At 44.3% G+C, this 13,253-nt stretch overlaps 1 protein-coding gene across 2 annotated transcripts; it reads left to right on the top strand.

Annotated features, from left to right (window-relative positions):
• The first annotated feature begins 8,175 nt into the window (after nucleotides 1-8,175).
• LOC123131851 (uncharacterized) lies at nucleotides 8,176-12,964 on the top strand. Of its 2 annotated transcripts, none has more exons than XR_006464342.1 (10): nucleotides 8,176-8,790; nucleotides 8,869-8,913; nucleotides 9,681-9,755; nucleotides 10,529-10,579; nucleotides 10,987-11,124; nucleotides 11,207-11,326; nucleotides 11,863-11,921; nucleotides 12,012-12,067; nucleotides 12,161-12,251; nucleotides 12,359-12,461. XR_006464342.1 is itself a non-coding variant. In XM_044551546.1 (10 exons), the coding sequence occupies exons 1-10, from the start codon at nucleotides 8,263-8,265 to the stop codon at nucleotides 12,599-12,601; spliced, it is 1,422 nt and encodes a 473-aa protein (XP_044407481.1). In that variant the 5' UTR covers nucleotides 8,180-8,262; the 3' UTR covers nucleotides 12,602-12,964. The 2 variants fall into 2 exon arrangements, 1 of the variants encoding a protein (XP_044407481.1); XM_044551546.1 differs by having other exon boundaries at nucleotides 8,180-8,790; nucleotides 12,145-12,251; nucleotides 12,359-12,964.
• The last annotated feature ends 289 nt before the right edge of the window (nucleotides 12,965-13,253 follow it).

Genomic DNA, 13,253 nt, shown 5'->3' with positions numbered 1-13,253 from the left:
GTCTAGATTAGCCAGTACTATAGCAGGTTTTCAGTAGTATATCGATCAATTAAGGGCATTTTAGGTAGTTCACTTTGTTCATCAATCTCGTTAGGCAGGTTCACGCATGCAGGTTTATACCCGCCATGGCCAAACCTTCCTCCCGTTGTCCAAGTGCCATCCTGTAGCGAGTTGCAATGGCCAAGCTTGACATGCGACCTGTCGTTGTCATCCACGGCGAGCTCCCATGATGGCCTCCTCGGGAGGTGGCCTAAGATGAACCGAAGCCGAAGCCGACGTCAAGCATGTCGCCGGCCGGACACCTCGGGCTCTTGCTGGAGGCCGCACGCATGGCGTCGATCTCCAGCTGGATCCGCCATGCCGTCCACTCCTCCGCTGCCGTCTACGTTCATCGGCTGGATGAGGCCCAACGCCTCCATACAAAAGGGATCCTCCTCGTTGCCGTCGTTCATACCCGGCCAACAAGGGTCTGCATGCATGTCAACGGAGAACTCCATGGGCTTGGGGGCCTGAAGCTTACGTTGTTGCCCGGGAAGAACTGAATGTTGGCGCAGGCGCGACTCATCGCGGCAATTTCTTTCTGGCAAAGAACGCATGTATGAAGCGAGCACAAGCAGGTTGATTGATACACATACATGTATGTATCGATTCTGCCAGCCGGACATGCAAACAGAACGCAGGCGGCGGCGAGAACACACGCTGGTCCAATCTCATCGAGAACATACCCAGGCGACGCCGGATGCGATGGGATTAATTTAGTTAATTTGATTACCCCTGATACGGAATTACCAATATAACCTAGAGCAAAACTTTGACTTATCCATACTAACCGTTGGATCAACTAAATACTACCCACTATTTTAGGTAGTATGATGCACCGTAAAAACTCCCTTCTTCTTTTTATTTTTATTTTTTAAGGAATAAGAGCATCTACAACCGGGCATCTCAAACCCGCCTCAAACACTCGTGTGGGGTCCAGTGACCGGTCAGAAAAATCCGACCTAGACGGGCGCCTCAAACGGGCCTTAAACGCCCGAGATGACCGGCACCCCTCATATCCAGCCCAGACATGGAGAGGATATGGGGAGGCTTGGACGCGACCTGGAGTGTCCGCCGTGTCCGACTAACGGCTGGGTTCCACACAAAAACACTCTGAAACCTGGCGGTCTGAAGCTTGTCTCCTCCGTCACCGCGTGGCGCCGCTCTGCGGGCCGCATAGTGCCCTAGCCTGGCTATTTAAGCCGACCGCTGGCACCAAAACCTTACCCATCGACATTGCCCCCCTCCCGTCCGCTGCCACCATCACTTTCCACTCACCGTCCACCACTAGTATTAGCCATGCATCCACGCCGCTGGGTAAGGAGCTACACATATCTAACGCCGGAGCACCTGCTGCAGCTCCTTGAACATATCTTGGCAAGGCACGAAGCTCGGATCGCCGCTGGGCTACCTCCGAACTCGGTGGATTCGGAGGAGGACTTGGAGGAGGACGAGGACGAGGACAAGGAGGATGGGGAGGACGCGAAGTAAGAGGAAGAGCAGGAGGAGGACGGGGAGAGTGCGAAGCAGGAGGAGGACGAGAAGGACGTGGGGGCGTGGGGGACGCGGATCTGCATGCGATCCTCGATTCCCTCCGGCCAGAATCGGCGGTGGAGGCCAAGCGCCGTCGTCTGCAGGAGGCGGAGGCAGAGCACACCGCGGACGTCAAAGAGATGCTCGCGTATACAAATGAGGAGGAGGAGCCAGAGCCCTCCTACGCTTCCATCTACCCGGTGCCCGACACCGACGTTGTGGACATTTCAGACGAAGTGTAGTTAGGCTAGTGTGATGTGCATAGTACGTATGATTTTTTTTGCATGTTTTATATGGAACTAGTGGATGAAATATGAGGTACTTGGATGTATAGCACCATGTATTAGATGTGACCTGTCAATGCCGCCGACGTGCCCGATAGCGTCTGCAAGCATTTGAAGGGCCGAATTTGTCTAGTCCGGCTATAAATGCTCTAAAGCTGCAGGCTTTATTTGGCAGAGCGCAAAAAGGGGATGTACTTCACAAATTGCAACGCAACATTTGGGCTCGGAAAGGAATGACAATGGGGGATTCTATGTCCTAGAGATCAACTCCCGCTTTTAACCCACGAACAATATGAGTCTGAAACTTCTTTCATACAAATTTTATGAAACCGTGTGCGATGGCTCGAATTCTTATTCAATCTTATACTCAGGACTAGCAGCGGCCCGAGAGCAAACGTGCCGATGCTTGCATGTGCCTTTGATGCTCATTGTGTTCCTAACACTTCTCAGGCACACGTCAATACTTCTATTCTACGCTGGTTGTGGTCGTTTGATGGGGAGACGTCCTTTTATTGCGATAGACTCACCATTATTCATTGCCACAAAATATTTGGTCATGATGGGAGTTATATTCATTTTCCTTACTTCGATACATTTATTTTCCATACTACTCATTTACTTTGATTATGGGTTCATGTAAATGAATCTATCTAACATCTTATTGCAGTGAGAAATCTCATATACTAGTCTCATTAATATGATACCACCTTCATAGTGCATAGTAGGAGTATCATAGATGACCTTATTTATCATCATGCATGACTCATAGTAGCACATCATTTAATATAACACAATATCATATCATGATACTCAATCATCTCATTCTTTATTTAATTATATGTCATCTCATCTAAACCGCTTAGTTGACATGCATGATACTTTATAGTATGATACCCCCACTCTAAGCAGTTTTAGCCTGGTCACAATGGGAAGTATCATATGCATGATACTAGTGTGTGATACTACCTTCACAATGCATATTATCATAGATTGGTATCACGGGAATCTTATTTATTGTCATGTATGACACATATTGGTACTCCCTCCGTTCCTAAATATAAGTCTTTTAGAGATTCTAATATGGACTACATACGGAGCAAAATGAGTGAATCTACACTTCAAAATATATTTGTATACATCCGTATGTAGTTTAAAATATTGGAATCTCTACAAAAACTTATATTTAGGAACGGAGGAAGTACATCATTTAATATGATACAGTATTATATCGTGATACTCAATCCTCTATTTTCTCATTTAATCGAGTGTCACCTCACCAAAAATGATTAGTTGGCTCGCATGATCAGGGCCGTCTCCAGGAATTTCAGGCCCCGGTGCGAACTTTAAAATGGGGCCCTAAATTTTTAAAAGCCTTATCATTAAACAAACTAATATGACTAACGCATACTATCACTTAATTTTTTTTGAATATTTGTTATTTGACACAACATTAAATTATTCATGACGACTTGAGGAGCTAGCCAATTGTGCAAGTACATAAAAGATGAACATAAAAAAGTATTACAATTATTCAGTATAGTATTTGCCAAGATGGGCAGACTAAAAAGTACTGTATAATTATTTAATATAGTGCTTTGCATGTATATTCATTGATAGAATTATTCAAGAAAATGATAGCAAATAGCCTATATTCATTGATAGTAAGACTTTGCAGGCGCGCCTGACAGAGTCATGGATTGATCAGTGACGCCCTGACGCTCAGCCAGCCGCCCAGACGCTGGCTGCGTCGGCTTGTCGGAATTGGCTTTCTCGCGTTGTGCCACTGTCCTGCAAATGTTGTGCCGTAGTGGATTCTAACCCAATCTGTCGGAACTGATACACACGTGCGTACAAATAAAAGGCCAAAATAAATTGATTCACTCAATTAATCATCACCGATATAATCACCCAACAGAGAAACAAAACCAAAATCAAATAGGGTTTCAATTAACCTAAATGGAGATGGTGATCCGGTGAGCAACTTTTCTGATGATTGATGGTGATTCCACTGGCCCTCATCACGGATGTGCCTGCCATGCATCCTTGGCGCTGGCCGGAGCGTAGCGGTGTGCAGTATACGGCGTTAGATTTGCAGGCAGCGGACGGCCCGACGCCGACTAGGGAAACAAAGCGAAGGAATTGAAACAGAGATTGGTTTGTTCCTTTCTATGAGGCTAAACTTTCGTGCCCATGTGTGTAGCGGGCTGGAGAGAAGAAAATAAAAGCCCAGTAAGAAAAATACCAAGAGAGATTGACTAAATGTGGGGCGCGTAGAAAGCGGGGGTCCTGTGCCGTTGCACCGTTCGCACATGCTTATGGACGGACCTGCGTATAATACTATCAATAATACTTTTATTGGGAGCTTTAGGACACTTCCAATGCTTTTATTTTAGCATGTTTTTATAGGTAAAAATATATATGATGTGACATCCTATTTAATGAGGAAAGATAGATCAATCTAGATACATAATTAGCATCAAATCCAAGACATATGATAGCTTTTCTCTCGCAGAAGGCATTAAATGAGAGTTGTTCTAGATATACAACACTAAAAGATAGTGCACTCGCACTGCCATATGTAAACATCTATTTAATGGCATTAGATATAGCTTGAGATATATAATGCATTGAGCTGCCCTTAAACTATGGTAAGGAAATGCATAGATGTTGGCTAGTATTAATATATATCAAAATTAATGGAGTACTCACCTATTCTGATTGGGGAGTCCTGTGAATGGTTGTATGTTGAGGCGGACTACTTGAGAAGTGTTAGGAAAACGATTACTCCCTCCGTAAAGAAATATAAAAGTATTTAGATACATGATTGCATGTTAAGAGAAATATGTTAATACTGATTTTTTTAGGGAAATGTTGATTTTTTTAGATAGAGTTTGTCGTTTGGTTGGGAAGACATTTTTTATTATTTTTAAGCTTGGTCCAAAACAAACACTTCCTGTACGGAGAGAACACACACTCTCCTTTCCTTAAAAAAAAGAGGCATGCATGAAAACTCGTCTCCTTTACTGTTCCCATTCTCAAGTCTCCCTGCTGCCCAGCATCGCCGCCCAGGCCCGCATTGCCCAGCCTTCCCACACTGGCCGAGAAGACACAACCGAGCATCTTCAGCCTTACCGAGCAAACCTCCTGTCGTGGGTTTGTCACGGCAGATGTCCTCGTGAAAAGACTTAGTCGTGGAGCCATCGCAACGGGTTAGCTTAAAGGGGTTAAACCGGACAAGGGGACACGGGGAGTTTATACTAGTTCGGCCCCTTCGATGAAGGTAAAAGCCTACGTCTAGTTGTGATTGGTATTGCTAGGGTTTCAATGACCAGGGAGCGAATCCGCTTTGACTGGCTCTCGAGTTGTTGTTTTCTGTCCTCAAACCGTGGCCGGGTTGTCCCTTTATATACATAGGTTGACGCCCGCCGGTTTACAGAGTCCCGAGGCCGGATCATAGAGGTGTCCGGCTCGGTCTCTATTCCTCTAACTTACAATACAAGTTTACATGATAAAGTCGGTTCATAACTACAGGCTTTAATCCGTCTTTGGGCATTGGGCTTTCTTAAAGCGCCAGTATCTTGCCATCTTCATGGGCTTCAATCTTCATGGAGCTAATCTGGCTACTCCTGGCCGGTTTACGTCCAGTAGTAATATTCCCAACATTAGGCTCCAGATTGATTTGAACTTGTTCATGTCAATCTTCAACACTTAGAAAAACTCTTCCTTTGCATTTTCACCTTGATCTTGTAAACCGCCGTGACGTCATACTCCAGGATCATAAAAAACCACCCTGACGTCATCTACTCGTTGAAGCCGAAGATTACTTTCATTAATGCATATCCAATCATCGAGGCGATACTATTATTAACAACTCATTTTTGAGCTCCTCGATTCCCGCACTTGTCGTTTTATCGCTTCGCCTTATAAATAGGACCATAGGTCCTTCTTCTTTTTCCCCTTCGTCTCCTTCACTTCTTCTTCCTCCTCGCGACATCTCTACTCCTGAGCGCCGCCGCCGTCACCGAGCTTCACCTCTGCTTCGACAAAGGCCGTTGCATCAACCTGACCGTTACCAGAGACACGCGGTGACCCTCCGCTGCTTCTTCCTGCAACAGTAAGTTCCTCTTCTCCTCACACCAGATCCGCCATTAGGGTTCGGTGTTCTTCATAACCTGAAGTTGTTCCTCCTTTAGTAACACCAATGGCTAGTTAGATCTGATTGTTTTCGGCGCCTTTTGTAGCTTAAACTCATTTCTTCTTGTTCAGGCATCTGCTTGATATCAAACTCATCTGAACTTACTGAAAACCGCCCGGGTCGAATTTTTCCGAGATGTGCTTGCCAGTTTCCAACTCCATCCTCAAGATATCGGACCCAATTCGGTGTCCAATCTATGCAACTTCCAGGCTCCCGCAATCCGCGGCGAGGCGGGCGACGGAGGAGGAGTGCACGAGGGCCTCTTCTCTTCTCAAGCTCCAATAGCATGTAGAAGAGAAATCCTTATAAGGAGGTCCAACTCCTCTTTCACTTCCGGGGTGGGACTAAACTTTCCACTACACCTAGTGCCATATAACCCACATGGGCCCTTAGAGATTTTTCAGAAATTATTATATGGGCCTAGAGCCCAGCTCAAATTTCAGCATCAACACTCAGATATAAAGTCAGATGAGCTAGCTTGTTTATTCATGTGTGCATGTAGGCTAGGAGAAGCAAACACATCCATGCACGGTAGCACGTCTGCGTCCGTGAAGGATGCAAACATCAGCCAACCCGATTTTAATCTAACAAAAAAATGCTTCGGTACAGGCTGGTTACGTAGGAAACAAAGGAATTTACATGTGACTCGCCACTAAATTCATCTGCTTAAGTAATATATAGAATTTACATGTGACTCGCCACTAAATTCATTACCACAAAATATGCTGTCATGGAAACTACATTTATTGGCCTTTGCCGGGGAACGAGTACTTGTTGGACAATGGAGAAGAATGGCTGCTGAACGTACTTGCAAATTGTTCGGACAAAGTGCGGGATATGATAATTATGTTGGTCTGGCGAGTGTGGCAAGTTCGTACAGATTTAACACATGGTAAGGAAGCTACTCCGATGGGGGTCTCGATAGAGTTTCTGGACAGTTATTTCAAATCAATTCAGCAGGCAAATAAGTATAGTACAGAAGAGATTATGAAAGGAAAAATAGGGAAGGAGGAGTGGTTGACGGTACCAACTAAAAAACCCAAAGCGTCGTACAAAACCATGGCCGTCGCCAATGCCGGGCAAGGTAGCTTTATCAGTGGATGGCTCCTTTTTAGCAGAAGTCGGGTCAGCAGGGTCAGGCATGATACTTCGTAACTGGGATGGGAGTGTTATTTTCTCGGCACACCGTCGCTTATTTCATTGCAACGATGCTCTCGAGGCGGAGCTACATGCGATAATGGAGGGGATGGCACTGTCTGTCGAGCATACTACTCTTCCTGTGGTTGTTCAATCGGATTCGACGACGGCATTGTCTGTTCTAACTTCTAATGAGTTGGACCGATCGGCATATGAGCATCTTATCTTAGAGATTAAGGATCTGATGGTAGGAAGAGAGTTTATTCTATGAAAATTTCTAGGGAGCGGAATAGAGTAGTAGATCATTTGGCAAATCATGGTAGAACTAATCATAGTACGGCTTGTTGGCTTCGCAAAGGCCATGGTAGAACTAATCATAGTACGGCTTGTTGGCTTCGCAGAGGCCATCCATGTATAGCTGAACTTTTGTCGGCTAATTGTAACTCTACACTTTTGAAATAAAATTCCCATTTCACTCGCAAAAAGTGGAAACTACATTTATTTTTCTTATTTTAACGCACTTTTTTCCTGGGACCTGTGTGTGCCTATCCTTATTTTTACTACTAACTAGATGATACCCCGCACGTCGTTGCGGGAATATTTACATTATATTTCGATGATATTTGATTTGTATGGAACGTGAATAGTAATACTACAACTAAAATTGCAAATCCATATGCTTTATTGTGTTTGATTAATGTATTGTAAAATATTTATTAAATATCTCATTTATGTTTGCATGTTGAGGCGGACATTTTCCTGTGTATGAATGCATGTTGTGATGGGCCTTTTGTCATGCATGTTGCTTGATGATATGACATGCTTGTATATTGAGAGAAATATATTAGTGGGGGCTAGCTATTTAGATATAGAAGATATTGTGGTTCAACGTGGAGTTGGTTGCAGAAAAGAAAACTCCCAAGGACCAAACCGCCATCAGGGTTTTCGTTTTTTTCCAAATAAATAGCCGTCAAAGCTTCTCCCCTTTTCCATCCGGCACCCTCCACACGTTTCTTCTCCACGCCCCCCGCGAGTTAGCGGAATTGCCACGCGAGCCCTCCCGCCGCGACCGCGATGGAGCCGCCCGCACCCGGTTCAGAACCACCGGTCGAGGAGGACCGCATCCAAGAACCGGACCCCGACTCCAACGCCTCCTCCAATGGGGATGGGGCCCCGGCCGCTGCTGCGCCGCCACCTCCACCTCCCCGCGCGACGCCCCTCCACCTCGACCAGGCCGGAGGCGGCGCCGACGGGTCGACCTCCGCCACGGTGGTGGACCCGCGGAAGGGCAAGGAGACGCTGCTGCCCAGGGACATTCCTCCTCCTCCGAGCCCCGCGGACTACGCCGGCGCCGGCGCCGATGGGTCGAGCTCCGCCGCGGCGTGGGTCGAAAGGAAGGGCAGGCTGGCCGCCGTTCCCTTTCCGGCACCTTTTCCCCCAAGCTCCGCGGGCAGCATCCCCGACTTCGGAGCCGGGGGGTCAAGCTCCTCGGCGGGGAGGAGGATGGTGGTGCCGAGGGACGCGACGCTGCCGTTCGACTACACGCGGGTGTTCCAGCAGGCGGTACGAGAGGGGCAGTCGGTTATCATCGAGGAGGAGCAGGTGATGGGCGTTCGCGATGTTGTTTCTTGGAGTTGCTGGAGTGCGTTCTTCAACGTTTCTTGGTTTCTTCTCGAGCAGGTGGAATCGCCGCACGCCAAAGACGCACTCCCGGGAAAGGAAAAGGTATAGCCTGAATCTGGTCTTCTTGCTTGCTCGCTTGTGATTTGGAGTATGGAACTGTGACCATTTTCTTGTTCGGGGTGTGGAACCGTGATCTCTTAAGTTTGTTGAAATCTTGGGGATGATTTAGAGTAATACAGGCGCAATCTTGGGCAAATGTTGGGGACAGTTTGATTAGGTATTTCATGATTATAACTCGGGGTGCTTCTTGCAGTGCAGTATGAATTTAGAGATGGACGAGGATCTTGTTGTGAATATTCGAAACTGTTCAAGATTTAGGTGTCCAGTCTTGTGCTTGTTGATTCTTCTATTCAGTGTGATGACATATTTTGCTGCAAGTGGAAAATGTGGGGAGATTTGAGGATCATGTTGTGGCAGTGGTTGCTGCGATACTTTGGCAAGAAATCCTGAAGCCAAATTGAATCAGTTTTCGGTATAAATGAATCGTATTATAGGAGAAGTTAATCTGAATGCTTGCACTGGATTACTTAACTTGATGTACATTATCTAGATCCTCGGCCACTTTTATGCAAAAGTGTTTGATCTCTTACTCCACCCTGGAGTTTGGTCGAGAAGTTTGGGCCTTTCGCCATCTGTTACCTGAAAGTTTGAATCTGACAACGAAGCCTCGGAAGTCGAAATTTTGTTCATATAAAAATCGGCAAGAGTATAGAGGATTTGGACACCTCCCCATTTTTCAATCATGTTAGTCCTTTCACCTTGCTAATAGTACAAAATGTGTGAATCCTGATGCTAACTCTGTGGAGTAGGAGAAACTACAACAAGTCAAGGTGAGACCCAGGCCTGAAAAGGGGAAATCACCCTGGAGCTGGCTCAAGAACAAGGTATGACCTGAATCTTATTTAATCTTCGCACTTGTGATTCTTGGGTGGTATGACCATATGATCATTCTTGTACTTACCTATTTTATGTGCATAGAAACTGGAATTGGGATTCTTGATTTCTGTTTGTTTCATGTTAATTCTGGACCTGTTAGTTTAATCAAGGCAAGAAATCTTAGTTTGAGCATCATGTGGCGTCCTAGAGTAGAGGAGGAATCTAGGGCAAATGTTGGCGGCAGTACACACGTCGTTGTTGCTTGTAGGTCTTTCCGAAATCTGGCATCGTATTTTGAAGCGGATGGCTATTTTGTTGAAATTGCTGTCTGTAAAATTTCTGGAAATCTGGAGGTCATGTCCTGATTACTGCAATATTTCCGTAACAGCCTGAAGTTGAATGTGCAATCTTCCTTCGTAAACAAATATTGCTATCAGAAGATTTAGTCTAGACATTAGTTCAAGACTGCATAACCAAACATAATTTCTGTAAATCGTTTGTCATTTACATGCAAAATCTCTGACCACTTCAGGATTTGGTTGAGAAGTTTCGCCATTTGGTTGATTGGTACCTCGAACTCTTTCAGAAACCTCAGAATATAATTTCATTTAATAGTTGTCGAAAATAAAGAGCTTTGGACTTGAACGTTTGTGGTCTTCCTACATTCTTGTTTTTTTACTGGGAAAAGGAAAATGCTCGGCTTCTTGTTGATTTTGTACAATTGTAAGACTGGCAGGATGTATGGACTTTAACTTCGTTTTCTTCATTTCTTGTCAAATAGATTTTTTGTAGAGAAGGAAGGCAAATATGTTCGGAACATGTCCAGCACCAGGTTTGTCTCCATTTTGCCTAATGTGATGTTCAAATTTGAAGTGCGTGAAATTACAGGATGATGTCCTAGATCACAAGATACTTTGATTCATGGTTCCATACGATGAACTGTTCAGAAGGATTATTTTCTCTTTTATGGATAAAATTGTATGTTAACTCTTGGTTGTGATAGTTTGATGGAAGCTGAATCGTACTTGTACTGTTGTTGAGTTTATCAGACAATAACATATATGTTCTTCTTTTCTTACTGAACAGCAATAGATCAATATTGGTGATGGGATTATATATGATAGTGGTTTCAAAAACCAAAAATTGGAATAAAAACAAACTTCCCATCACATTTTTAGATATGTTCTTTCCATGTTCTACTCTGTAATTTGAATTCTCGTATTTGTGTGGTTGTTGCAGACACAACCCATCTCCGAAGTAAGGAATCGTTATATGGTTTCTTCTAATGGGATGAACAGTCTTGATGGCTATTCAGAATTTAGACCGGTGATTGGAGATGGGGAGTGTTTCTACAGGAGCTTCATATTTTCCTACCTAGTAATTGCCCTCCTCTCTTTTTCTTAGCATATGATGTAGGTTTAGTTAGTTAACTTTCTCTGTTTATGCGAATGTACAACAGGAGCAAGTTATTGATAGGCCGGACACAGATGAGGAACGCCGTCTCCTTGATGTTGTTGAAACAGCATCTGCACGACATGCAGATCTTCGATGGAACTCTAAGTTTCCCAGGAGCAGCAGAGTAAGTTCTCGCCTTCTCCATATTTGTTCTTTCTTGGATAAACATGTTTGCAATTGCAAGGGATGATGATTCTCTTCAGGTTACAAAGTACACTTCAAGCAGCATCTGGCATCTCACTCTCTTTGTTTGTCATTTGCAGGAGATGCACAATTGCTTAACAGTAGTGGCATGTCGTCACAGTTTTAGACAATGTTGGCACAAACTCAAATTTGAAGCTTATTGTGAAGTTAACAACCTGATTGTAACAACGGCCTTAAGAGAAATTTACTTGCAAAGGAAGAACCGCAATATAATGGGGAAATAACATAATTTTATGCTTGTTTGAGCACTGCAACAATGCACACCTTCTGGTTATTATTGTACAGCCACCTCACTGTTCTGTTACTATGTTATAGTATATGTGCAATGACTGAAGCTTCTCAGGGAGTTGTCTTAGCTGTGTTCTTTAATATGCTGCTATTGGCCAGTATTCTGTATGTATTATTTGTAGTGGTATGATCTTCAACTGTGAATAATTGAGTCGCTGATTCTTTCAGGCATTTAAGAAGCTGCTTGAGAAAGTAAAGAGATGGAAGAACACGGAATCAACTAGCAGGTTTTTGATTCTCTTGGTTTTCTGCAATTCCATCAAAGTATTATAGATGAATGCATTCTATCTCACTGACATAATATGTGCCATTTTTAGTTGCCGTAAAGAGGAACTTCTCAAGTTCTTCAGCACATATGATAAGACGCAAGACAGTGAGAAAAAACACCCTTGAACTTACATTTCGTTCTGTTCATCGTAATTCATGTTTCTGACACATTTTATTGGTTAGTTTTTGCTTTCCTCAGATTACTAGTAGCTATCCAGATATGCTCGCACAGTGCAGAGTATGTACCGCATATACCAGATGTCGCCAGTGGAGTTTACAGTCTGAAAGTTGTCAGTATCAGCATCCCTTTCCTTACATTAACTCGTGCTGAATTTCCAGTGCATCCATTGTTGGATACACGGCACTCATTTTACCTGACTTCTTGTTGCACAAACAGTGGTGCTTTCTGTACGTCACTCCAGCTCGTGTGGAATCGGAAGGTCTTATGATGAGGGCCTTGGCCAGCGCGCTTGACGTAACCCTCATAGTGGAAACATTCCAAGGAGGATATGCTCGAGATATCTACACTAGTCCTGGAGTTCCCCGTCCGGCTGTGACCCTGCTGTACAATGGTAATCACTACGACATCATCTACCCACGCGCTCCTCCTTCCGAGAGTTCAAGTCATCAGGCTTCCTAGATAGAACATCCTGGTGATCAGAGTTCAATTCAACAGACTTCCTAGAGAGAACATCCTGCTGATCAGAGTTCAAGTCAACAGATTCCTCCGGATTAAAGTTGTGTTGGGCTGCTGCCGTTGAATGAGAGAGTGTTGCTGAGTTTAGTTGTAGATAGATCCACCGATGAAGTTGGGGTAGGCATAGCATATACTTTTGCATTCTTCTTCTGTTGGCTGGTATACGAGTGAATGTTCTGTGATCGCATTCGAACTTCTTAATCGTGTTTTTGAAATTTGAACATGGGCATGATATCGGCTGGTCTTTTTTGTATGTTCTGGAAGACACAAATATTGCTCTTGTTTGGACATGTCTCTTTGGTGGCTTGCCGTTTTGTTTGCAGCAATGTGGATGATGAAAATATCCTAGTTTTCTCATTTATATTAGTCACTTAAACAAGGCTGGGTTAAGTTGAGTTGTTCTGCTGCTGATGGCAATACAAGCCTATAGATCTCACATGCAGAAATTCAACAGATTTTGCTAGGTTAATGTTGAGTTGGGGCTGCTGCCTACCCACCAATACAGTAATGAAGCAGAGATACTTGTGCATTCTTTCTTCTGTTGGCACAGTACATAGTGCTGGTGCCACTGGATTGATCAGTTGGCAATATACAG

This window comes from Triticum aestivum, chromosome 6A (assembly GCF_018294505.1).
Source record: "Triticum aestivum cultivar Chinese Spring chromosome 6A, IWGSC CS RefSeq v2.1, whole genome shotgun sequence".
In the NCBI taxonomy this organism is placed as follows: domain Eukaryota; kingdom Viridiplantae; phylum Streptophyta; class Magnoliopsida; order Poales; family Poaceae; genus Triticum; species Triticum aestivum.
The sequence above is the reverse complement of the archived record's forward strand: the minus strand, read 5'-3'. Positions and strand labels throughout refer to the sequence as shown.